This window comes from Myodes glareolus, chromosome X (assembly GCF_982192425.1).
Source record: "Myodes glareolus chromosome X, mMyoGla1.1, whole genome shotgun sequence".
NCBI classification, from domain to species: domain Eukaryota; kingdom Metazoa; phylum Chordata; class Mammalia; order Rodentia; family Cricetidae; genus Myodes; species Myodes glareolus.
This window is the reverse complement of record NC_142053.1, coordinates 48,053,271-48,080,067: the sequence shown is the minus strand read 5'-3', so window position 1 is coordinate 48,080,067 and position 26,797 is coordinate 48,053,271. Positions and strand designations below refer to the sequence as shown.

Below are 26,797 nucleotides of genomic sequence, written 5' to 3'. Positions count from 1 at the left end.
GAATTAGACCCCCACTTAACACCATCAACAAAAATTAGTCTGAAATGAATCAAAAACACACATTTAAGGGCAATCTGCAATTATTGGGAGAAAACTTAAGTATAACTTTGTAAGAGTTTGGACTAGGCAGTGGTTTCTTAGGTATGACACCAAAAAGCAGGAAATGGGTAAGGGAATTGCATGTATCTGCAAAGATGAGATTTTTGAGACGAAATTGGTTAAGGAGTCAAATTTGACAGCAGATATGGTGAGAGTGACCACTGACGCATGGGAGGTATCTTTTTAGACAGCTGAAAAAAATAAAGGGCATTGTGCTCCACAGTCGAGCATAAATTCCCCGCTGAAAGAATAGAGAATGAGAAGAGAATAGGGTATAGGACAGATTGCTTCCGAATGCCAGTGCTTTTGAAGAAGGTACAAGGAAGATCAGATATCAAAGGAAAAGGAGGAATGACTGAATAGTTAAGAAAAGAGCCACGAAAGTACAGAGTCCAGAAAGGCACCTATGACATGTGTTTCGAAAGGGAAGGATTTCTCAGCAGTGCTGAATACTGCTGACAAGATGAGCAGGATGAGGGCATGTAAGTGCCCATTAGATTTGGCAACATGCAGGGTATTGATGACCACAGCTATTTTGGTGGGGAGGTCTGATTATAGTGAACTGAGAATCGAGTACAAGGCAGGAAGTATAGAAAGCAGATGTAGACAACTCCATATATGAGAAATTGATGAGGAAGTGGACTAGATGAATAGTATGAGAGACTGGAATTGGATATATGGTCAGGGAACGTTATTTAGTTATTAGGGATTATTGGGGCATGAATGAAATCTGATGGAAATGGTCCAAGGGGAAGGAAAAGAATAGTATTAGAAAAGAAAAAAAGGAACTTGGGAGGCAGAGGCAGGTGAATCTCTGTGAGTTCGAGGCTAGCCTGGTCTACAAGAGCTAGTTCTAGGACAGGTAGGGCTGTTACACAGGGAAACCCTGTCTTGAAAAAAACAAAAGAAGAAGAAGAAGAAGAAGAAGAAGAAGAAGAAGAAGAGGAAGAGGAAGAGGAAGAGGAAGAGGAAGAGGAAGAGGAGAGAAGAAGAAGAGGAAGAGGAAGAGGAAGAAGAGAAAAAGAGAAAAGTCATAAAGGAAGAGATTCTTTGAGATTAATAGGACGTGATTCAAAGTACAAGAGAGGGACTGAGTTACCTTGTGATATCTAAACTCATAATTTTGAAGCAAGACCTGCCTGTCAGCTCAGTGATGTGGTATTCTCCTGTACTCTTCAGTAGCTCGGGTCAGACTCCAAGAAAGCAAACAGTGGTGTGCATTTGGGGTTAGAGCTTTACCAGTGGACTGAGGAGTGAATGCCCAAGTGTATGTATTTGTAAGGATGAAATCCGCATTCAGGACCGGCTAAGGAATGAAGTCAGGAGGCAGGCTGATGAATATTTAGAGTAGCAGTAAACAGTAGATTTGAGATCTTAGAGAGCTGTGATGATGTGAGGGGATATGTATTATCAGCAGTGGTGGGTGGTAGAGGATTGGGTATTTCAAATAAAACGGCAGAAGTGCTATAATTTTTTATGATGGTAAGGTCCAGAGTATTAGCATGGAAGTAGGTGGCTGAGTTATTAGAACTAAGATAAAGATCGTGGGAGACAAACAGGAAAAGGGACAGGAAATCTTGTGGTTCACCCACATGAATACTGAAGTACAAGCTTTGTGGAGTAGGAGGTAAAGCCATTATATATAGGATGAGTCAACAAATGGGTTTGCTCTTTTGCAAAGGTGCCGTCTGGCCCAGACTGGCCTTGAACTCACTATTGAAGATGACTTTCAACTGCAGCTTCTCTTCCACTGCCTGATTGTTGACCAGTACAGTCAGTTTCAGGTAGGCTTTTTTATGACTGGATGTTACTCCCTTGAGCCTCAGCTGTACCCTGAACAATACTAGATAATTCAGTATTTACTCTTTTTCCATCTCCCGTTCCTTAGAAGAGCTATTTTGATTGTATTCCAATTTTCAAATAGAGCACTTTACTGACACCCTACTTAGACTTCTTAGATGACAGAATTAAGAAGGCTGAGAACCACTGCACTAGAGTATTTAATTCTGCGACCTCTTAGTACAGTTCTTCGTGTTGTGCTTACCCCCCAACCATAAAATTATTTTTGTTGCTACTTCATACCTGTAATTTTGCTACTGTTATGACTTGTAATGTAAATTTCTGATATGCAGATGGCCTTATGTGACCCCGTGAAAGGGTTGTGTGACCCCCAAAGGGGCCTCAACCCACAGGCTGAGAACGGCTGCCTTAATGGGAGTGCAAGCTGTCCTATCAACCCTGTACATATTTACCTTCATAGGAGCGCTTCTATGCTTTCTGTCCATTCTCCCAACCATGGCTCTGCTCTGTCAATGTTCCTCATGTCAATATTTCCTGATACACTATTGTCATTTATTGTTTTCTAGGAGACTATAGACAGGCCAGCATCCCTCTCATCAGTACAAAACCATCAGCTGCCACCAATACCACCACAGAACATCCCTTCAGTCAAACTCAATGGAAGAAGTCAGAAAGATAAGTAAGATTGGTTAAAGTTGAGTTGTTCTCTTTACTTCATAATAATTTCTTTTACTTAATTATTTTGATATAATTGCAGATTTACAGAAGAGGTGCACTGAGTAGAAGGAAAAAAACCCCACCTTTTCCCTTCCCCAGATTCCTCAAATGTAAACATGTGCTGTAATTGCCATGTGTTCTTTCTAACCTCCTTGCTCCCCTTCTCTTGCTCCCTCCGTACAGGGTACACATACCTAGCCATAGTCGTGCACATCTGTTCTGCTCTCATCGTGCATTGCTGAAACAATGGCACTGATTCTTGAATCCTATCATCAATGCATTTCTGTAGATAAATGATACTCTCTTAAATAACCCAGTGGTAGCTCAGAATCAGGAAATTAACAATGGTTAGCTAATGTACATGTCTACTTCAGATTTTACTCTGTTGTCCCAATAATGTACCCGATAGAAGAAGAAAATCTTAGTTGAGCTGTACTCAAGTTTCATGTGTCCTTTAGTCTGGGTGTGTTTCACGACATGGACAACTCAGAAGGGTATAGTCCAGCTGTTTTGTAGAACAGCGCTCAGGATGTGTGTGTCTTAGTTAGGGTTTCTATTGCTGTGAAGAGACACCATGACTACAATTGAATTGGGACTGGCTTACAGTTTCAGAGGTTTAGTCCATTATTGTCATGGCAGGCAGCTTGGTGGCATGGAGGCAGACATGGTGCTGGAGAAGGAACTAAGAGTTCTACACCTTGATCCAGCAAGCAGCAGGAAGTGATTTGTCTCACTGGGCATAGCTTGAGCATATGAGACCTTAATGCCTTCCTCCACAGTGGCACACTTCCTCCCACAAGGCCACACCTACTCCAACAAGATCATGCTTTCTAATAGTGCCATTCCCTATGACCAAGCATTCAGACACACGGGCCATACCTATTCAAACCACCACAGTGGGTCTATGAACTCTCCCCATTATTCATTATTGCATTAACTTTATACACTTTACAAAGGAATAGAAGTGCTATGCCCTTGGTAACCATGTGATGAGTATTTGTTCCTTTAATGGCCATATTAAGTTTGACCACTTGCTTAAGATACTTTGAGATAATACAAATATTTTATTACTCTTCAGACTTTTCATCCACTAGTTTTAACATTCGCTGGTGATTATTTCCTGGTTGAATTATTATCTTTTAAATTTTATTTATTTATTGAGTTTATGCATGAGCATTCTATTTATATCATTTCCACCCCCGCTCCTTCAATTCTTACAGTATCCCTCCCACTCCTTCTCAAATTCATGATCTTTTATTATTAACAATAATTGTTACATATATGTGTGTGTAAATTTATAAATGCCAGCTGCTGAGATCATTTAGTGTTGTTCTGATTCAATTATTATGGTGAAACCCTGGCCCCAGAACCAGCCATTTCTCTAAGAACTCCTGCTCTTTTTAGTGGCAAGTGGCCTTTAGAGTCCAAGAATTAGATGCTTAGTTTTTCCTTTTTGAGATTATAATTCCATTATTTCCCCCTTACTTTTGCTCCCTCCAAACCCTCTCATATACCGCCCTGCTTTCTTTCAAATTTATGGCCTCTGTTTTAGTCAGTGTTCTATTGCTGTGAAGAAACACCATAACCATGGAAACTCTTACAAAAAGAAAGCATTTAATTGGGGGCTTGCTTACAGTTTTAGCGGGTTAGTCCATTATTTTCATGGCAGGGAGCATGGTGGCATGCAGGCAGAAATGGTAGCTGAGTGTTCTACAGCTGAATGTGAAGGCAGCAGGAAGAGAAGTGCTACTGCACCTGGCTTGGGCTTCTGTGACCTCAAAGCACACCCCCTGTGACACACTTCCTTCAATAAGGCCACACCTACCCTAACAAGGCCACACCTCCTAATTCCTTTAAGTAGTGCCACTCCCTGATGACTAAACATTCAAATACATGAACATATGGGAGCCATTCATATTCAAACCACCACAGCCTTTTCTTTCTTTAATTGTTGTTTTACACAAATATGCACACACATACACACACACACACACATTCCTAAATATATAAATACAATCTTCTTAGTCTGTATAATGTTACTTGTATATACATGTTTTCAGAGCTGACCATTTGGTATTGTATAAACAGTTGATATGCTCTTCTTCCCTGAGGAAAACTATTTCTTCAGTTCCCAGAATTCTGAAATTGCTTATAATCTTTGTGTAGAGTTGAGGTCTTGTGAGATTTTCCCCATCCACAATAGCATGAAGTATTGCTAAGTATCATATCAGGTGATATAGAGGCATCCATGTTGATGAGACTTCAAGGCTGATATTCCTGGGAGATGCAGTCTCACAACGAACGTCTTGTTCCTCTGGCTCTTATAGTTCTTCAGCCCATTGTCTGCAATGATCTCTGAGACTTAGGTGAGAGAGTTGTACAATGTCAGTGGGGACTGGGTCCCACAACTCTGCATTTCAATTGGTTGGGGTTTTCTGTACTGGTCTCTGGGAAGTTTCCTTGATTAGGAGTAAGGACTCTACTTACCTGTGTATATAAGTACAAATATTTAGAATATAGTTAGAAACTATTCTAGTTTAGTAAAGTGGTGGCCATAGGTTCTCCTCAATAGCCATGACGTCACTAGCTTTGGATAGTTGGTTACGTTTCCAGTACTAGGCACGATTTTCCTCTTGTCAAATGGGTCTGAAGTCCAATCAGAGAGCTGCTTGTTACTGCCAAGGTATGTGTGCCACTGATGTACCCTTAGGGTTATTGTGTCATGCTGGTCCTTGTTGGGATTTACAGGTATCATTGCTAAGTATGACTGTTGGTTGCTTTCCCTCTTTTAGAAGCTTGCATGCCAACTTCTTGTATTATGAAAGTATTATGAAAGCTAGTTCTCAGTGAGGAGGCTTTCAGGCCTTCATCTTGAGGGTCCGTAGTACCCTGTGTCCAAAACTCATAGTGTGTTCAGCAATTGGGACTTATTTTCCACCTTCAGGGGGAAACCAAAGGCTAATCACACTAGCCTAGTGTTTTGGGAGTCTCTTGGACTACTTTAACCAACAACTCAAAAAAAAAATGTTTCTCCTGCCTGGTTTTAAGGTTTTTGTGAGATGATCTTCAGCTCTTTGGAGCAAGTAATATCACCCTAGATGGGAAATTTTCATTTAAATGACACGTATATATTTATGTACCAACTTATAATTATTTTTAGGTAGAAAGTTAACAGTTTGAGTCTTTGACTTTTTAATACATTCTTACTATTATTTTACCCTCCCACATAATTCTTTTGTACTTATTTATCTCTTTCCTTCTTTCCTTATTAGAGCCCTTCCCCATTTTTCCCATTTCCCTGAACAGATCAGTTGTACTCTGTTATTCCCCTATTTTCCCCCTCCATGGTCCTTCTTTGCTTTTCTGATTTCTGAGTTACTACAGGTTTAGAAGCTAAGATATCTATTGTTCTTACTTGTTTGTGCTATCTTTTGGTGGAAGGAGACACAAAATGGTTTGTTTGTATGTATGTATATATATATACATATATATGTGTGTGTGCATGTGTGTCTACATATGCATGTATTTGCATTCAGATAGGTAGAGGTGTGTAAACATTAATGCAGATATATTTCTATATTTCTAAATTGTGTTATCTATATTTATATATCTATATTAAATTAAAAACAATTGCTTTGTGCCAATTCTTTATTTCCAATTAAGCACCATAGGATTTATTGTGCTCTTTTTCTGTTCTATATTGGTTCATATAATGGTAAAAGATGAGAGTCCTATTACATACAACATACTATAGTTGTCTTTTAATTTACTATTCTGTAGTTCTAGTTCTATCAATTCTTTCTGAGATGACAATTTTTTAATAGCTACTAGTTCTAAAGGCCACTTTAGTCCTCATTTTCTTTGACTTTTGTGTTGGATTCTATTGAATCTCCTCTGTTTTGAAAGCCTCTACTTCTTTAGTGCAGTAAACAAAATAACACAACTCAAAGATGCCTGTTTTCACATCATTGGACTTTTTGAATGTGTTGTTTTATATGAAAGAAAAGACTTTAAAGGTATGATTAAAGATCTTGAGACAGAAAGATTATCCTGGCTTATTTGTGTAGACTTAATGTACTAACAAGGGTCATTCTGAGAAATGGGCAGCAGAGCGGATATAGAAGAGAATGTGATTTTAAATGCAATGATAGTGAAATTCTAACACTGCTACTGGTTTTAAGATGGAGGAAGAATCCATGAACCAAGGAATACAGAGGATTTCTAGATCCTGAAAAGGATAAAGAAATATATTGTTTCTTAGAACCTTCAGAAGGAATCAGCCATTTTGAGACCTTAACTTTAGCTTGGTAAGACTAACTTTAGATTCCTGATTCTCAGAAGAATTAGGCAATAAGTTTGGATTCTTTTCAGCCACAAAACTTGTGGTTACTTTGCATAGCAACAGTAGGAAACTGCCTTAGTTAGGATTTCTATTACTGTGAAGAGACACCATGACCAGGGCAACTCTTATAAAGGAAAACATTTAATTGAGGTGGTTTGCAGTTCAGAAGTTTTGTTCATTATCATCATGGTGAGACATGCAGTGTGCAGATGCTGGAGATGGAGTTGAGAATTCTACATCTTGACCTGAAGGCAACAGGAAGTGAACTAAGACACTGAGTACGACTTGAGCATGTATGAGACCTCAAAGCCTGTCTCCACAGGGATGCACTTTCTCCAACAAGGTATTACGTACTCCAACAAAGCCACACCTCCTAATAATGCCACTCCCTATAAGGTTATGAGAGGCAATTACATTCAAAATACCATATTCCATTCCATGACCACCATAAGCTTGTAAAATGCATTTAGTCCAACTTCAAAAGTCCCTATAGTCTATCACAGTCTCAACAATGTGTAAAAGTCCAAAGGTCAAAGTTTCATTTGAGATTTATGAAATCTCTTAACTGTAATACTGTATAAAATCAAAATTAAAAAACAGACCACATACTTCCAACATATAATGGCACAGGATACATTTTACCATCCTCAAACATAGGAAAGGGAACTCAGTGAGGAAATACTGGACCAACGCAAGACTGAAAACCAGCTGGCCAAACTTCAAATTCTGCATTTCTATGTCTGCTGTCAAAATACTCTTCAGAACTCCAACTCCTTTCCGCTTTGTTGACTGTAACACACTTCTTCCTCTTAGGCTGGTTGCACTCCCTGTTATCAGTTTTCCTAGGCAGGTATCCCATGGCTCTGGCATCTTCAACATCTTGGGGTCTCCAAGGCAATCCAGGCTTCCCTTTCACATCTTCACACAATGGCCTCTCTTGGCCTATATTCAGGGACTCCCCTGATATATGTCTTGCCTCAGAGGCTTTCCTTAGTCACAGAAGAATATTCCATAACCTCTTTCTTCTCCTTTAAAGTCACGACCATGTGGCTAAAGATGCCAAATTCTGTTGTTTAATGGGGCTGGAACATTGCCCCCTTGTTCAATTACATCTTCACCAGCTTTCTTATATCCACGGTTTCCTTCCCTGCTTAAGCCTGGCTGTCCTGAAACTAGATCTGCAAGTCAGACTGGCCTTGAACTCAGAGATCTTTTACTTCAGTCTTCACCAGCTTTCAGTTTTCACTGCCTAAGCTTAGTTGTTCTGGAATTTGTTCTGTAGATCAGGCTGACCTCAAACTCAGAGAGCTGCTAGCCTTGGCCTCCTGGATGCTGGGATTAAAGGTGTGCACCACCACACCCAGCTCTAAATTTTCTTTAATTTCTTTTCACATATTGGAAGCTTAGCTGGGTGGGATCTTGCCCTGAGGCCACCACTCCTTTATTCCATTTCTTAAGCTGTTTAACTCCTTGAACACAGGCTTTAGCTCCATTCCACTTCCTGGTGCTCTCTTTCTCCTCAAATTGAGTATTTTGTATTTATCCTTGCTTCATTTGCTCATTTTTATTATGCATCTTCTTTAGAGTTAACACTAACAACCACATGACAGAGTTTAAACTGGGCTGTTTTGAGATTTTCTGTCCACAGCTCAGTTCTTAATTCATTGTGCAGATGCTTCCTTGATTAATTTATCAGCTGTCATAATTCCCACGTGTCTACTTGGATCCACACCTGTGTCATTAGCTCGCACCTCTTCTGAGAATCACTGAAACATTCATTTTTCAGATCAGCAATTCTAGCTAGTTGTCCCATAGCTTAAGTTCAAGCTGATCTTGTCATTCTTCCTCATTCCCCCATTTCCGTGTTCCTCCAAATCCTGCACTTCCTTCTGTGTTCCCTTTTGAAGAACTTAGTGCCACTGCCATCTCTCCTGTGAAAACAGAAACGTGACCATTCACTTCTCCCTCAGTTATTTTGTCCCAGAGTTCCACTTACATTTTAAATCTCTTTCAAATATGTACTGTCTTCATTACTTCTTACTCGACATAATGAATTTTTTTTTTCAGAACAGCCCTCTTGCTTCAGTCCCTACTGCTTTGAGTTTACCCTTTCTATAGTTATTCGGGCATTTATTGTACCATGGAAATTTCATCATGCCAGTTCCCCACTCAAAATCACATAAAGATTCCCAATTGTGTTCATACTCGTTGGAATGTCACATGGAACTTGTATGACCTATCCTATGACAGCTTCATCATATTCTCTTCATTCCACTCCATATTCAGTCTGTATTCTCAGAATATCATTACTTCATTGAAGTTATTACATTCCCTTTGGCTTTTGAGCTTGTTAGGGTTTAAGTAAAATGCTGCAGTTTCTGAGTGGCTGCAGTGGGCCATGAGGGGTAGTGAGTCCCACGTGGTGGGTGAGAGACCTCGACAGGGCAGCCAGTCCCATGAGGAGAGAAAGACAAATGGGCATGCCATGAGACCACACTGCAGGTCTCTGAAGGCAGCGTGGATAGAGACACACGAATAGGCACGCCATGCAGAGTGAAGTTGGATATTTATTTAGTGGGTTATGGAAGGGAAGAAGGGGAAGAGAAGAGAGAGAGAGAGACAGAGAGAGAGACAGAGAGACAGAGAGACAGAGAGACAGAGCAGGGGAGGGAAGAAGTGGGGAGAAGGGAAAGACAGAAGCTCCCTCTTCCAAGAGAGAGAGAGAAAAAGAAAGAACTCAGACTGGAAGCTGAAGATCAGCTTGCCTAGGCAGATGGGGGAAGGAAGTGGGTGTGGCTTGTCTCTTAAAGGGACAGAGCAGACCATTACAGAGCTACTATCCCATCTTTCACAAGTGTCTTTCTTTCCCTAAGTAACTGCTATTTTTCTTTTAGATCCATCTTTTCTTATTATCCCCTTCCACTACTTATCATGACTCTATTTTACATGCCCTGTAGAAGCTTGTATTTACTCTACTTTGCTGCTTTTTAAATTGTCTCTTTGTCTTCCCCTTACTAAACCATAAGCTTCTTCAGGAAAAGGATTTAGTTTATATTGGAAAGTTAAACCCTCGAATAATGAGTTTGATTTATATTATGTAAGATATCAATGAAAATCAGTCAAATAATTTTATACTTACAATCTTATATCTTATTTTACTATGTAAGTATGCACTAAAATCCTTTGAAATGAAATATAAGATTGTTGCATTAATTGTCATATATTTCTGCTTATTCTGTCTGGACTGCATTTTCACTCTTTGAAATCTAGATTTTCTTGGAAATTTAAAGTCCCTTCTAAATAACTGTCCTGTCTTCAATGAACTTATCTGTTCATTACCCAGCTAGTTTCCCACAGTTATACATAATGGAGGTTATTTTCCTTTCATGAAAATGTGTCAGGAACTAGAGAATTTAAGGGTTGGAAAAGACTATTATAGATCCTGTTTTCAGTGATTCTCAACTCATCTAAATCAATCTGTAAATAAATGTGTAGTAAGGAAGGCCAGGTTACTTGTTTGTCGTGGTCTCCCGGCTAGCTTATCCCCGAAATGACCACACAGAAACTGTGTTAATTAAAACACTTCTTGGCCCATTAACTCTAGCTTCTTATTGGATAACTCTTATATTAATTTAACCCATTTCTATTAATCAATATATCATCACATGGCAGTGGCTTACCGGGTAAAATTCCCAGCATCTGTCTCTGGCGGATCCAAGGAGTCTCTATGACTCTTTCCTTCTCCCAGGATTCAGTTCTGTCTTCCCTGACTACCTAAGTTCTGCCCTATCAACAGGCCAAGGCAGTTTATTTATTCATTAACCAAGAAAAGCAACACACAGAGGGGACTCTCACATCATAAATGTATCCTCAGGTCCAACCCCAGAACTACAATACAGTATAATCTAAAGTTAGTATTCCTAAAATTTTCTTCAGTAAGTTCATACAAGCAACCTATTTTCAAACTCATGAGCATCCTGCTTCAGCCTCTCATGTTCTTGGATAATATTACTTTGACATCACACCTACTTAGCAACCAGTTGTGAGTACTCTTGTCCTCACAATGTGATCCAGGCTTGTCCCCCCATGGTCACTTATTCTCTGCATTGTAGCAGATTCTCTTCCTGTGACCTTTGTAACCACTGGTAGATGTCTCAGTTAACAGTACAAAGTTAACATTACAGATTCATTCTTATTGAGAGGATCGTAAGCTCAATTAGCAGTTGTTGGTTACCCACAAGATAAAACTGCCACTATTGCACCACTGGGGATATTTTCTCAGGCTAGCCATTGTTGTGGTTCATAGGCTTTATAGCTGGGTAGGACTACCAATTAGTCCTTTACTCCAACAGTTTTCAAAAACCTTCTGATACCAATGGGAACCAGTCTGCAGGGAAAATGATTCTAGGTCAGTTTCAGATCGATTTTTTTCCCATGCTCTGTGTTCAAAGTGTGTGGTGTCTTCAGCAATAGTGTATTCCCTTCAAGTTCTGGAAGGCAACCAAAGGCAGTGGTAAGAGCCTATGTTGTTTTAGGAGACTCCTTTATTCCTCCTATTGTTTCCAAGTCATGACAGGGAAAATGTACCCATAAAATCTTAGTAGTACGGTTGCCTGAAAAAGAATGACATAATGAGCCGGGTGGTGGTGGCGCATGTCTTTAATCCCAACACTCAAGAGGCAGAGGCAAGCAGATCTCTGTGTGTTTGAGACAAGCCTGGTTTACAGACTGAGTTCCAGGACAGGCTCCAAAGCTGCACAGAGAAACCTTGTCTCAAATAAATAAATAAATAAATAAAAACCATGGCATAATGTCAACACTAGTTGACTTGTCAACATAGTCAGGTGAAATTCCACAGCGTTCCAACCCTAGATTAAGAGTTCTAGGTGGACAGTGGCTACTGAGAGAATCAGTTTCTTCCAGGGAGGAGCTCCTGCTTAAGTTGTCCAATTCCCTGAACTCATGTACATATGAGCAACACTAAATGAACTTAGCAGAATATATATAAATTTGTGAGTGTGATGTGTAGATTCAGTTCTCATGTATGATTTTCCTTAAAATTGCCCCCCAAAGCAAATCTAAACAAAACAAAACAATAAAGAGCTACAATGATGAAAGCTCTTTGTAATTCCTAAAACATTAGCTGTGAGTGATACAGTAGATTCCAAGTTTGTTGAACTCTATCTTGTAAGCAATGTGCCATTACCTGAGAAAATATTTACTCTTTTTGAAGCAAGGTCATGCTGTGTAGATCACCATGTATTTGAGGCTGACGTCAAACTCACTATCCTCCTGTCCCAGTCTCCTCAGTGCTGATACTGCAGGTCTGTGCCATCATAACTGATTCTCAAACTTTCACTTATGAAAGGCTAATTCTGGGGTCAGTGAGATGACTAGGTCAAAGCACTAACCACAAAGTCCATTAACCTGATTCCAGTTCCATAAAGGAAGGGGGGAAAAAGACATGACTTCTGAAAGCTGTCCTCTGACCTCTGCAAGTATGCTCCCTCTCACTCCCTCCCCCCTCCCCCCCATACACACTCGCACGCATGCCCACACACTCTCACACACACAGATCATACACACTGCACAAATAATAAATAAAAGAGAAAAGAATATTTTGGGGAGGTGTGTTAAGAATAGAATCGATGCAAAACTGAAAAAGAGACCAGAGGAGTTGATTATAGTTGAGTAATAAGCTAACAAATTTTAAGTGGTAAAATTGAGATGGGCTTGGTGTTTAGATATGGGTAGGTAGAGTAAAAGCAGAGTGGGAGAGAAATGGCATGTAGGTTTCTAATGTGGAGATAATAGATGATGTCAGTAACTGAGGAGGTGGTATAAGAAAAAGAATAGGATTTCATTTTGGACATGTAAACACAAGGTGCTTGTGGGAACTTCTCAGGCTTGAAATAAAAATCTGGTCAACTATTAGACTAAGGTGTTATCAGGAAAATGAAAACAGTGACAATGGAGGGGACTACCTAAAATCATTTCAGCTGAAGATGGCATTCTAGTTAACACCCCCAGTCGAGGAGATGATTGATGGGGAGAAGGTGTTACAAAGGACGAGGTAAATTATTAAGGTGTAGAAGGATCTAGGAAACCACAAAATACCATGGAAACCAAACAAAAAGGGAAAGAGAAACAGCATCAAATGACATGGAAAGCTCTTATGAAATAGAAAATCATGTTTAATGATTTGCTAAAATGCAAATAACACAATGACTTAGTCACTTTCCTATTGCAATTACCAAGGCAACTTACATAAAAAAGAATTTATTTGGGCTTGCTTACAGTTTCAGAGGGTTAGAGTTCATGACCACCATCATGGCACGGAGCATGGCAACAGGCAGGCATGGTGCCAGAGCAGTAGTTAAGAATTTACATCCTGGGCTGGAGAGATGGCTCAGCGGTTAGGAGCATAGCCTATTCTTCTAAAGGTCCTGAGTTCAATTCCCAGCAACCACATGGTGGCTCACAACCATCTGTAATGAGGTCTGGTGCCCTCTTCTGGCCTGCAGACATGCACACAGACAGAATATTGTATACACAATAAATAAATATTTTTTTAAAAAAGAGTTTACATCCTGATCCACAGCCAAAAGACAGAGAAAGAGAGCTAACTGGAAATGAAATGAACTTTTGAAACCTCGAAGTCAACCCTCAGAAACACATCTCCTCTGACAAGGACATGCCTCTTAATTCTTCCCAAGCAACTCCACCAACTGAAGACTAAGCACTCAAAGATATGAGCCTATGCAGGCCATTGTCATTTAAGCCACCACACACAACATTGTACTTATTTTTCTTGTCTCATCTAGTAGCTTCATTAAAAAGTAATCAAATTTCAAATTCATTGAATACTGACTCCCTTTAATAAGCTTAGAATTTTTATTATGTTGACATATATTTATTAACCAGATGCTAGACACTGTTCAAGGACATCACTAAACAAGCCAGATAGGATACACACAATGCAGAGCTTATCACTGAGATTTAATATAGTACACTGCTTAGGTGTTGCAAGGAGGGCATGCTTGTTTGTCCCGGCTGCCTGGCTAGCTTAGCGCCGAAATAACCACACAGAAACTCTATAAATTAAATCACTGCTTGGCCCATTAGCTCTAACTTCTTGTTGTTAACTCTTACATATTAGTTTAACCCATTTCTATTAATCTGTATATCACCTCATGGCCTACCAGCAAAGTCTCAGCACGTCTATCTCCGGCGGTGGATCCATGGCAGTTCTCTGACTCTGCTTTCTTCTTCCCAGAATTCAGTTCTGTCTTCTCTGCCTATCTAAGTTCTGCCCTATCAGGCCAAGGCAGTTTCTTTATTCATTAACCAATACAAGCAACACACAGAGTGGACTCCTACATCACTTAGGGGCCAGAGTCTAAATCCTAGAACCATCACCAACTCAGTTATGTGATTGAGAATAAATTACTTAATGTTTCAGTCTTCTTTTCCTCATCTACAAAATGAGTCAATTAAAAATTATTTTCAATATGTTATTATAAAGATTAAAAGGATTAATGCATGTGAAGTGTTCAGAACAGTAACAAATATACATAAAGTCTTAATAAATATTAGTTATTATTTTGGTATGTGGGGGAGCTGGGGGAAATCAATAAATAAGAAAATACCATTTGGGATAGGTACAATAGAAATAATTAAAATAATTAAATTTTAAAGCACATAAAGCAAATATTTTAGATTGGATAGTGCCATTTGAGATAATAATGTTTATGTAAAATTTTGAATAAAATAGATCATTCATAGGGATTTTTCTGTATTTGCTCCATATTGAACAACTTTATTCATTGGTCCAAATCTGATCCACATTCTCATTCTGAAAGTAAAGTTTTATTATTTATGTATTGTTAGCTTTGCAGTAACAGCAGAACTGAGTAATTGGGACAGACATCATATGTCCCACAAAACCTGAAATATTTCCAGATGCCTACAATAGAACAGGCTTTGCCTATGTCTGCTTTAGGCAGAAGGAACAGCAACTGTAGAGTCCAGTAGCATGAATCAATGTACAGTGCTCAAAGAACCAAAAGAAATACTGAAATGGGTAAGAGCAATAACGATGTGTCTGACTTCAAGTCAATGTGCATTTCCATTGGCCATTGCCTTGCAAATCTCCCCTTTCTCCATCCCTTCTACTTTTTGTTAGATAGGGTCTCACTATGTAGCCCTGACTGGCCTTCAACTTGCTGTGTAGATCAGGCTAGCCTCAAACTCACAGAAATCTGCCTGCCCTTTCCTCTCATGTAATGGGATTAAAGACAGGTGCCACCAAACTTTGTCACACCTTTCCCTTATAATAGCTGTTCATCTCTCGTCTTTTAATTTGATAGTAATACTTTCCCATTTTGTGTATTCCTAAGGATTACTGATAGTGTGTCATTGATATCTGTGTGTATTCATGTGTGTATGCACATTCACATGTGTTCAGATGTATATATACAGGCGTACACACATATCCACGTGGAGGCTAGAGTTACACAAACCTTAGGTGCTAGTTCTCTTGGACCATCCACCTTAATTTTTGAGACAGAGTCTCATTAGAACCTTTGGCTCCTAATTAGGCTAGGCTGACTGGCCAGTGAATCCCCAGGAATCCACTCATCTCTACCTCTTTAGTACTGGGATTAGAAGCATGTGACACTTTGTTCAGATTCTGTGTACATCCAGGGATCAAATTCAAGACATTCTACTTACATGACAAACATTTTACCAACTGAACTCTCTCCATAGTCTCTTCATCAGTCGTTTCCAGATTGTCAGTGTTGTAGAAATAATGCTATGAGGCAATAGCGTTTGAACTAATGTAGAGCAACACTGTTCACTCACTGTAGGCCAGTTCATTCTTACTAGGGTGTTTTAGTCAGGGTTTCTCTTGCTGTGAAGAGACATGGTGACCAATGCAACTCTTACAAAGGAAAAAAATTGGAAATGGCTTAGACTTCAAAGATTGAGTCCATTATTATCATAGTGGGAAGCATAGCAGCACACAGGCAGACATGGTGCTGAAGAAGGAATTGAGAGTTCTCCATCTTGATCTGCAGGCAGCAGAAGGAGACTGAGAGTCACTATGCAGACTGAGACCACAAAACTGGCACCCACTGTGACACCCTTCCTCCAACAAGGCCACGCTTCCTAATAGTGCTACTCCCCATGGGCTAAACATTCAAACACGTGAGTCTGTGGAGGGCATTTCTATTCAAACCACCACATAGGTTTATATTAACAGGACACAGTGTCAAACATCACATAGGTTCGCGTTAATGGGGTGCATTGTCCCCAAAAGTTGTCTTATTTTAAAGATTTATTTGTTTTATGTATATTGATGTTTTGTTTGTATATACATCTGCAGGTCAGAAAAGGACATCAGATCCCATAGAAGGTTGTGAGCTGCCATGTGGGCACTGGAATTGAGCTCAGAACTTCTGGAACAACAACCAACGCTCTTAACCACTGAGCCATCTCTCCAGCCTGCCCCACCTCCCGTTGTCTTATTTTAAGGTTGCATCCCAATCTAATTCATTTCACAGAGAATCTTTTGATTAGGATTTATTTCTATGAATCCTAATTCAATATTGATCAACATCCATGATACACACACACACACACACACACACGTATGCACACACATGCTTTGTCTGAATATCTATGACAGTGCTTCCAGAACTGTATTTTGAGGATTGTAGGACATTGTAAGATGTTGTTTTACTGTGGTGTTAGAGATGGAATCCAGTGCCTTACACATGTTAAACAAGCATTCTAGTGTGAGCTACATTCCCACCCCACTGTGAGATGTTAATAAGTGGATAGACCATAAATGTTTCATGGTCAAACATGTTGGGGGAAATGTTAAACAAAGTACAAATAGATTTTATTTCTGGCAGAACTTCTTAGAGTCTTAATATGCTAATGTGTGCTGTGAGTCTCTAAGAGACTGTAGCATTTTCTACACATCTTTGATCAAATCTCCTTTTCTCATAATACCAGTTAATATCTTAAGGGACACTAAAGTTTATAGAGCGAGTTTAAGAATTAGAATATAGACAGTTGAGGCTCTGAGTCATGTGTCTGGCCTCCCATCATGGGCCTATTATGACTGTACTAGTTCTGTCAAGAGAACCTCTCCAGATTCTCATTCTGTATTGCAAATTGGGGTAAGTCTAGGTCAGGTTGCAAAGGTCATTTCTGGCCCATACTCTTGTACCAGTTTACTTATATTATTTGGTAAATATTAGTATTTACTGTGATCCAGGTGCTGTTTGATGTGTTAGAGATACACCAGTGATAGAGACAGGCAAAACTCTCAATCTCATGGAATGCATATTTATGTTTATGCATGGGTATGTGAGTGCATAAAATAAACACATGTGATTTTTTTTATTTCGTGATAGTGTCCAAAAGAAAAGGAGTGTAGTACAATATTATAGGATGATGAAGATAAAGAGAAGGGGCTACTTTAGATAGAGTGATCAGAAAGGATTATCTGGTTAGTTGCTATGTAATCTGAGAGAAAACTTTGGACAGTCATGTGGAGAGTAGAGGGAGAAACCCTGCAGAAAATGGAAACGAGCACATGGAGTTCTTGCGGGGAGCAGTGTAAGGGCAGTGTATAGTTCCAGGGGTGTCAGAAGGCCAGTGTGCTTAGACTGTCATGAGCAAGGATGAGTGCTGAATAAGAGAACTGCTGTTATTAGCCAAGGTTCTACAGAGTCACAGAATTTATGGAATGAATTTCTTTATCTCCCTTCTCCCTTCCTTCCTTCCTTCCTTCCTTCCTTCCTTCCTTCCTTCCTTCCTTCCTTCCTTCCTTCCTTCCTTTCCATCATCTCTCTCTCTCTCTCTCTCTCTCTCTCTCTCTCTCTCTCTCTCTCTGGATGTATGGATGTTTCTATATGTATACATACATGGGAATTTATTGGAATGTTTTACAGATTACAGTCCAACGATGGCTAGCCGTGAATGTAAAGTCCAAAAATCTAGAGTTGCTCAGTCCCATGAGATTGGGTGTCTCAGTAGGTCTTCTGTGTATGCTGGAAGGCCAGAGAAGTAGGATTCAATGCCAGTGAAGGAACGGATGTGCTGACTAGGTGAGGGCAAGTAGGTGAAGGACAACCTCTTCTTTCCTCCACATCCGTACACAGGCTAACAACAGAAGGTATGACCCAGATTAAAGGTGTGCCTTCTCACCTCAAGGTCTGGATTAAAGAAGTAGGTCACCCTGTCTCAAGATCCAGATCAAAGGCATGTTGTTTTCCTGCCTCAAGTTCCGGACCACAAGATTGTAATTCATCCCCATCCCAGACGTAGTCAAGTTGATAACCCAAGAGTAGCCATCACAACAGCTAGTGCCAGGTCTTGCGTAGCTTCTGCAACTTGAATTTTTTTTAATGACAATGAGAAGAGACTGAAGAGTTCTAGTTGGGAAATGAGGCTTTAAATGATCAGATTTCCATCTTGAAAGGCTCACTGGCCAGAGTGATTAATATAAGTAGAAGTGAGAAAATGAAAATCTGACTCGATTATAAGTTACATGTTGGGCACCGGGGCGTGGAAAGTGTCAAGGATGACAACTTCAGTCTGATTTAAAATAGTTGGATGATGCCACTAAATGAAATGAGTAGGGGTAGAAAGTAAGAGTTCCCTTTTGGTCACACTGTTAGCATTGCCTATGAGGCAGCCAGGTGGAGATGCAAAATTCTCAGAAGAATATGCAAGCTTGGGCCCAAGGGAGAGATATGAACTGATGATACAACTGGGATTCATCAGTATATAGATCCCATCGGAAATCACAGGACTAGAGGATGTCCCATAGGAGTGAGTATTTATGGAAAGGGGAGCTCAGGCCTGAGCTCTGGGGTATACGGGCTTCAGAAGCAATAAAACAGCAGAAAGAAACAACGGAACCCAAGGAACAGATCGTGAGATGCTAGGAAAACCAGCAAAGGTGCGATGTTGTGGAAGCCAGCTACTAAGTAACTGATTGGGAAGGCTTGGCCAACGGTAAGGGTTAGGCTTGGACCCGATGACACATTAACACTCTGGAAACAATGCTATGCAGATAGCAAACACATACGTTTATTATAGCAGTTCAGAAGTGTTATAAAACTGATGAAAGCAGTAGCAGAGTATAAATAAAATAATACAACGTGCCAGGCACATGCTAGTTCTCCACATTAGGAACATTTGAACCACTCTCTCGCAAGCAGCCTGCGGAGTCCATTCCCCACTAGAGCTTTAGAACAGTGTCCTATTGACGAGACTATGCCAAAAGTGCTTTTCTTCCCACCGTCCTGTTAAGAGCTGCTCAGTTAGAAAAGCCTTTGGTCAGCCTCTGGATTTCAGACAAGTAGCTGCTTCTTTTGAGAGCAGTATAAGGTCTCCTTCTGCAGAAGCAATGATGCTCTTGTACAACAAAATCACCCTTCTATGATTTTTTTCCCTTCTGGAACAGACTGGCCTCTGTGCTGTCTCTGAAGAAAGTATCTGGAGCTACTCCCTCCCCCTTACATTCTCAGCTGGAAAAAAATAGCCCATGAGCTGTCCCTTTCATACTGCGGGCCTGTGGTGTGGTAAGTCTGCTTCAGATTAATTCAATTAAACACCTCCGGCTGCATCTGTTAGACACCCTTTTTTATGGGCCAGATTTATTTTAATAGGATCAACATATGTTATATACAAAGGTAACCATTAAATAATTATAAACAAATAATTGCATCACACTCCAAGCCAATTTTGCATCTCCTGCCAGATACAAAACATTTACTTTAATAAATTTACAGTGAGCAATTTGCATAAAACCGTTGAAAGTGGGGATATTTTCAAAGCAGCTGCTTATGCGATGTGATTAGCGAAATCTCCCCATCCCCCATTCCCACCCACACAAGCCATTAGTCATTCCTTTGAATTAATACATTGAAGGCCTCTGTTAAAATTAAAATATTATCTCCTAATAGAGAGACAAATGAAGCTATTAACATTTAGCTTGAGTTAGTTGATTGAATTCCTTAATCACTTAGCAAGGTCCTTTGTGAAAGGGACCCAGCAGCTGTTAAGTTTTGAGGAGGGAAAGGAAAGGTCCAGAACATTCCCTTGGGAGGAAAGACAGGGTTAGGGAGTTCTGTACAGAGCTCCAGGAAGTTAGGGATGCTTTCTGAAGCACTGGAAACTCAGGTGCAGGGGAGATGGCTAAAATACAAAGGATGGGATCATTTCTAAAGGGCGAGAAAAGCCATTAAAAGCAAATCTCCTTTGCTGTCAGTTCTGCCAAGAGTGAGCTAGCTTTAATCAGGTAGACCCCTAATGCAAGTGGCCATTTCTTTACATTTTAGAAAACTCTCCATTGCTCTGTGGGGATCTTCCCAAGAGAGGCTGAAGAACAATTCACAGGGATCAGCCGATTTCTCTCTTCAATTTGTGACTCAACATTTTTTTTTTGATAGATATACTTTTTTGGTTTTGTTTTAAGCTATCAAAGAACATTTTCTTTCTTTTTTTTTGGATTTTAGAGACAGGGTTTCTTTGTAACTGTTCTGGTTGTTCTGGAACTGGCTCTGTAGAACAAGTTGGCCTTGAATTCACAGAGATCTGCCTTCCTCAGCCTCCTGAGTGCTGGGATTAAAACCACCATGTTTGGCTCAAAACAGATTCTTAATGCAGAGTATCCAGTTATCAAAAGATTTCATAAATACTAACGTTAGTTCTCGGGGCACATTGTATACAAGGCATTACTAGGCTCATCTACTCATGTGCTGACACATGTTTTGTTTACACAAATGTGATGGTCTATGCTTGTTCACAATACTTCCTCTTTTTTTCATGTTTTAACTTGTTTTCTGTGGTACAATATACATCACATACAAATTTTCCTCCTTACTTTTTAGTGTACATTTAGTTGCATTAAGTACTTTCATAAACAAATTATTTCTAGGAAAATTTTCAAACTCTCAGACAGAAAGCATGTATGCTTTAACCAACTCCTCATTCCCTCCTGCCCCCAACCCCTAGTAACTTTCATTCTGCTTTCTATCTCTATGATCCTTAGTCTTTTCAATTGTTTATAAAACGTCAATTAAAAAGCTCGAGAAAGACAGAACAGCACATACAATACTGGATGCTTCCCTGTCATGGTTTGGGTCTAAAACATCTCACACAAAGCTTATGCATTGAAGGCTTTGGCCCCACTGGACCAATTCATGTTCAGAAGCGGGCCTTTGGGAATTGCCTGGATCATGTCGGCTTTACCCCCCCCCCCCCGCCCCGTCGATGGATTTGTCCATTGATGCATATGTGGTTTAAAGGACTATTGGGAGATGGCAGAAACTAGGATGTGGGACCTGGTTATAGGAAGTAGGCCCTTGGGTGTGTGCCCTTGAATGGCATGCTGGGACTCTGAACTCCTCTTCCCACCCTCCTATTCCTCCCTCTCTCTCCTTGCTCCTTTCTACTTTACTTCATCCTATAGTCGCCTCATAATGCTCTGCTTCACTGTAGGCTCCCAAACAGTAGGACCAGTGACTTGGGACTGAAAATTCTGAAATCATAATCCAAAACAAAGCTTTCCTTTTAAATTGTTTCTCAGATTTTCATCACAGTGACCGAAAGCTGACTGACACTTTTCCCCTCCTATGGCTGACCTTTAGGTAAACAACACAATCAGTTTCTGGGTATCTTTACAGAGAACACATACACATATACAAAATACCTCTTTCCTTTTCTTGCTACTAGTAGTTTATCGCACCCAGTTTTGGACTTACCTTTTTTTCACCAACAGCCTAGGCCTCTCAGCAGGCAGACTGACTCCAGACAAATGTATATAGAGATGCACGCACACCAAATATGCATATATATTTTAACATTTATGTGGTGTATTTGCCCACTCTGTTATGCCAGAATCAGCAGACTTCTGACTCATTAACTTGAAAAAAATCAACTGTTTCCTTGTGTCAAAAATCCCATGGCATGGAATTTACACATCTGACCATTTTGCAGGATACAGTATAATACTATCGACTTTACACAACACATCTTTAGAACTGCCCCATCACTTTATTTTGCATTTTTTCTGATGGATAATCATGTGGACCATCTTATCTGCTATTTTTTCCTTTTTTGAGAAATACCCATCCCTTTATCCTTCGCCCATTTTAAAACACAGGACTTCTTTATATATTCTAGATATTAAGCCCTTATTATATACGGGCTTCAAATATTTTCTCCCATTCCCACCTGTGTTGATTGTGTATTCTGCTGTGTAGGCGTTAGGTGCTATGCAGTCTCGTTTGTCATTTGCTTTTGTTGTCTGTGCTTTGGGTATGACACATTGGCTTTTACATCTCTCAGTGCTGTACTTCCCTTAAGGTGGCGTGGTTGGGTTTTCCCTTTCATTTCCACCCCAGAGTTCTCTAGCACACTGTGTAACAGCGCTGTTGGCTGACTGCTATTGGTTCCCTGAGGGGACACACCCAGCTACCTTCATTTTTTTTTTCTGGATTTGTTCCCAAGCATAGTAATAGAAGGCTCTTGTGAGAAGGACTGTTTTCTGATTGCTTTCCTCATCTCTCTTTTTGAGTGGAGCTCAAAACAGTATCTCCTGGAGGCACTTCCTTCTTTCAACCACCTGAAGTGGGGCAGTGGTCTTTGAGCCAATGGTAGGTCAATAGGCAGCTGACTCCAGACCAACAACAGGCTCCTGGGTTCCATATGGACCAATCATTGTACTAGGGACGTTGAATTCCCGGGTGGCTAGCATCTGCCTCATGAACCTCTTGTTAATGACTGACTGTCTTGTCTTATTGGTCAAGAATCTGAAGGTGCCAAAGAAATCTTACCCCCCCCCCAACACTTTTAGTAGCTTTAATCCACCCGAACAACTTGTGCCCAAGGCCAATAGAACATAGCCATTCTCCTTTTGTAAAAAAGAAAAAGGGGTTGGGTTTCCTTCAATTGTCTGCCCTTCTCTGTCTCCTCCACTATTTTTGTTTTACTCTCTAGTTAACTTTGCATAGAGCAGCTTCACCAGTAGGACCTGTGCGGAGGATCCAGGCAGACTCATCTCATTGGCGGCGCAAAGGCCTTTTCCTTGCTCTAATCAGGGGGTTTGTGGAGGTAGTGGGTGGTGGGTGGAAGAAGAGTTTGGCCATAATCTTCCCTCTGCACTTCACACACACTACCCGCTCGTGGACACGCGCTCACACACACACACACACACACACACACACACACACACACACACACACACCCCACACACACACACGCCTGCTCAGGCCCCTTCTCTCTGTCTTCCATCAAGATGACAGGGCGCTGGAGAAAAGGCTGCTGGAATCAGCTGGTAGGTACAGTAGTAATCTGAACCCCACCCACCCTCTGCCTTTGCTTGCTCAGGTTTCTCCGGTCACTCCTGCCAGGGGAGAAAACATGTAAGCGCGCCTCCAGAGGAGGGGCTCGGGGAGCTGGGAGTGGCGGGGGCGGCGGAAGGTGAGCCTAGGAAGGTGGCTCAGCGCCCCTTCTGCCCGGGCCCCTCCCATTGCTCCCCTGGGGTGTCAGCTTCGGCTCCGCTTGCCCCCACTCCACCCTCCTTTCGAAGGGATTGCCTTTTTTTTTCCTCTGCGGCGGCGGAAATGACAGTGTGGTGCTGCGGTGGTGTCATGGTGCTGCCTCTGGACTGAGAGGCGAAAACTCTTAAGTTTCGCCCGGGAGACCCAGACGCGGGAACGTCGCGGTCTCCGTGCTGTCCCCTGTGGGGCGCGCGGGCTGGCGGATCCCGGCTGCTGCGCGGCGGCGGCGGCGGCGGCCGCAGCGGCGAAGGCGGGCGGCGGCCTAGAGTGGTGGTGGCGGCGGCGGCAGCGACAGCGGCCCGGGAGCTCGCGCGGGAGCCCCAGCCAGCTTGCTGCGGAGGCCGGCGAGCGCCCGGCGCTCCCAGGAGCACAGAGGAGATGGCTGGCACCCGGGAACAATATGGGTAAAACGTGTCCCCTCGCCGCGGCCCGGGGGAGGGGGGGGGTCGAGTGTCGCCACCCGCGCAGGGCTCGGCCCCGGCTCCGGCTGCTCTTCAGGTGCCGCCGGGTCCGGCGCTGGCCGAGGACACCCGGGATCGGCGGGAAGGGGGGTAGGTTGGGGGGGGCGGTGAGACGGGCAGATGGGATCCGCGAGGCTCCAGGCGGCAGTAGCGGGTGCCCGGGGTGTATGTCACACTGTGGTGACCCGGGTTCTGCCGCTGCCCTCGTGGGAAGGAGTTTGCACTCCTAGATCCCAGGCGGGGGAACGGCCCGAGGCCTCCCGCTTGGCCAGGCCGAGCTGGGAGAAAGCAGTGGAGCGGCTCTCCTGGCGCCTAGGCGCAAGTCTGGGAAAGGGCGCAGCCGCCTTCCCACGCTCCCGCAACCCACGGCGTCCTCGGCCCGGGCGGCGCCCCTAGGTCGGCGGTTTGCTCAGTGGTGCTGGCGCAGCAGCCTGGGATGCTGCCTGCGGACACCCAGCCGGCGGGAGCCCGGGAGAAACTTAATCCCCCTTTTCGCTGGGGGAAGCGATCTTCAAGTCTCTGTCTGGGTGGTTCCTTCTTTCTGGCCTAGCTGTGAAAGCAGCGCCGTGGGGGAGAGGGAAAACTTGAGTGTGTCCACAGGACACGCTGCTGCTGAAGCAGGGACATGGGAGGCTTTTCCATTTCGGGCTCGGAAGAATTAAGTAGCTAGCGGCAGAGCAGATTTACTCTAACATTTCTGGTGATGAGCTGGCTTAGGTTATTTCGCACTTCACGTGCCGCACGTTATTTATTTATTTTGGAGGCATTTCTATTTTGAGCAGGAAATTTGGGTCCTGAGACGCTCGGGCTCCTTAGACTTTTCACACTCTTTCGTACTCCTTTGGCAATGTCACTGTTATGCTTCTTCTTTCTGTTACCCTCACCAACATTTGCCCACCCAGCTCTCTCACCAGAGTCCCTGCACTCTCAGCTTTTCGCTATCAACCTGTGCACATCCAGCAACGCAGCTTCTTGCTTTTAAATCACTTTGCTTTTTTTTTTTTGAATATTTTGGAGGATGGGGCTGGTGAATGGCAGTTGTGTGTCTCCGAGGGGGAGTATTTATGAAGGAAAACACAGGGAACTGTAATAATAGACAACTGTTGTGTATGGATTAATTAATCCGATTCTCAAATTGGACCATAAAGGCTGACTTAATCCCAGTCTACTTCCTTTCCGAAATAGAATCAGTACTCTGACAATATTAAAATAGGAGATGGGGCTGCCAAACTGAAAGTTCATGTTCCTCACTTCTGCTTCTTACATTATTATTATACCTGGATTATCCCCCCCACACACCTTTTTACCTCCTCCCCAGTCATCCCTGCCCTGAGGGGAAAAATCAGTCTTTGCTATTTTCATATATTCCTGCTCAGTCAATTAACTTAATACAGATTCATAATGTGAATTAAATTTCTCTTGATTGTTCCTTACAAAACTTGATTCATGTGGTTGAAGCACAAGTCTTGGAGCCAAGAAGATCAGAGAGCCCATTCCAAATGTGGTGCTGCATTGGCTTGACGGCCTTTGGACATTTGTGTGCCCTTTCTTTCACAGTTGCTGCACTTGCATAAAAGGCATAATATTATGTACTGGGTATTGTGAGCATTGGCTTGGCCCTTTGAAGATAAAAGGATTCTATAAACCTCAGCATTATACTTTTCAATGAAAGCACTTCATTTATCCTTTATTGGACTACTGGGTTGACTGGGTATAAATGGGAACACCAATTTACAGAAACCTTAATTTGCCATTATTAGTCCCCTTGGGATTCAAATTATCATTGTAGTTTGGACCTTAAGTCAATTTGTTTCACCAAATGTGTGTGTATCTGAATGGGAACATATACAATTAGGCATAGAAAGTAATGGTGATGATTTTCAGTCGAGTCATAAATCATATTGGCTGCCCTCTAACCTAACAATCTGAGTCAGGCTCATTTGAATACACAGCCTCACCCATTTTTAGCCAGCATGGGGGTAGTTAGTTAATGCCCAATAAAAAGTGGCACAGATAGTTTTAGGTCTGGCTGTACAAGCATGATTAGCACCTTGCAGCAATGAGTCAATATTTTTAAAAGCACCCTTAATGTACGGAGGCCTCTGCTGGCTGTGTTGAAGCCCCAAACTTGACCCAGTATTTTGGGCTTATATTTGTCCTATGCTCAACTCTTCTTACAGCTCCATGGCTAGGACCGGGTGGAGGAGAGTGCTGTGTAGAGTAGGAAGAGGTTATGGGCCATGGAGGGCTCTCGCTTCTATTTCCTTTCCTGACTACTAGGATTCCTATCTAGCATGTTGTACCTTGCAAGACCACTTCTGGGAGGCACTGCTGCAAATAGGAGTGACATGGTTGCTTCACAAACAGATCATCTGAGCAGTGCAAATTGACTTAGATAAAATTGGTTTGGTTAATCCTTCCTCTAAGAACAGGGTAACTTGCTCCAACTTGCAGATCTTAAAATAGTGTCGGTGGAGTCTCATAATTGCGTCCGACTAGTGTTCTGAGTAGTGTACCTTTCCATTCCCTCCTCCCCGAAAATCTGCTGACACCACAACAATTAAGAAGGAAACTACAGAAGATTGGTGTGTGTGTGTGTGTGTGTGTGTGTGTGTGTGTGTGTGTGTGTCAATTAGCAAACATCGTTGGCTTGGTGAAGAGGAAAGAATACTGGTTTGGTTGTTAGATCCCTTAGAACTGAAGTTTCTCTTTCTCACCAAGAAGGTAGAACCCTGAAAGGCAAAGACAGGGATGAGGCCCAAAATTATGTCTCAGATGATTGTTTTTAG

The 26,797-nt window shown here is 41.8% G+C and overlaps 1 protein-coding gene and 1 long non-coding RNA gene across 4 annotated transcripts in view; one reads left to right on the top strand and one right to left on the bottom strand.

Annotated features, from left to right (window-relative positions):
* The window catches only part of LOC146889207 (uncharacterized), a 43,054-nt gene extending 28,823 nt beyond the window's left edge, over positions 1 to 14,231 (bottom strand). The window contains exon 1 of the long non-coding RNA XR_015000247.2: positions 14,161 to 14,231. This is a non-coding gene — a long non-coding RNA (uncharacterized LOC146889207). The remainder of the gene's footprint in view (positions 1 to 14,160) is intronic.
* Positions 14,232 to 23,196: 8,965 nt separating this feature from the next.
* The window catches only part of Mid2 (midline 2), a 101,496-nt gene continuing 97,895 nt past the window's right edge, over positions 23,197 to 26,797 (top strand). Inside the window, exon 1 of one of the 3 annotated variants that reach the window (XM_048428497.3) lies at positions 23,197 to 23,321. Coding sequence is in view for 2 of the 3 variants with exons in the window: in XM_048428496.3 (XP_048284453.1) it covers positions 23,948 to 23,951 (4 nt within the window). In the remaining variant the exon portion in view is untranslated. Of the gene's footprint in view, positions 23,322 to 23,403; positions 23,952 to 26,797 lie in introns of those variants that run through there. The other 2 variants (XM_048428496.3, XM_048428498.3) reach the window with 2 other exon arrangements.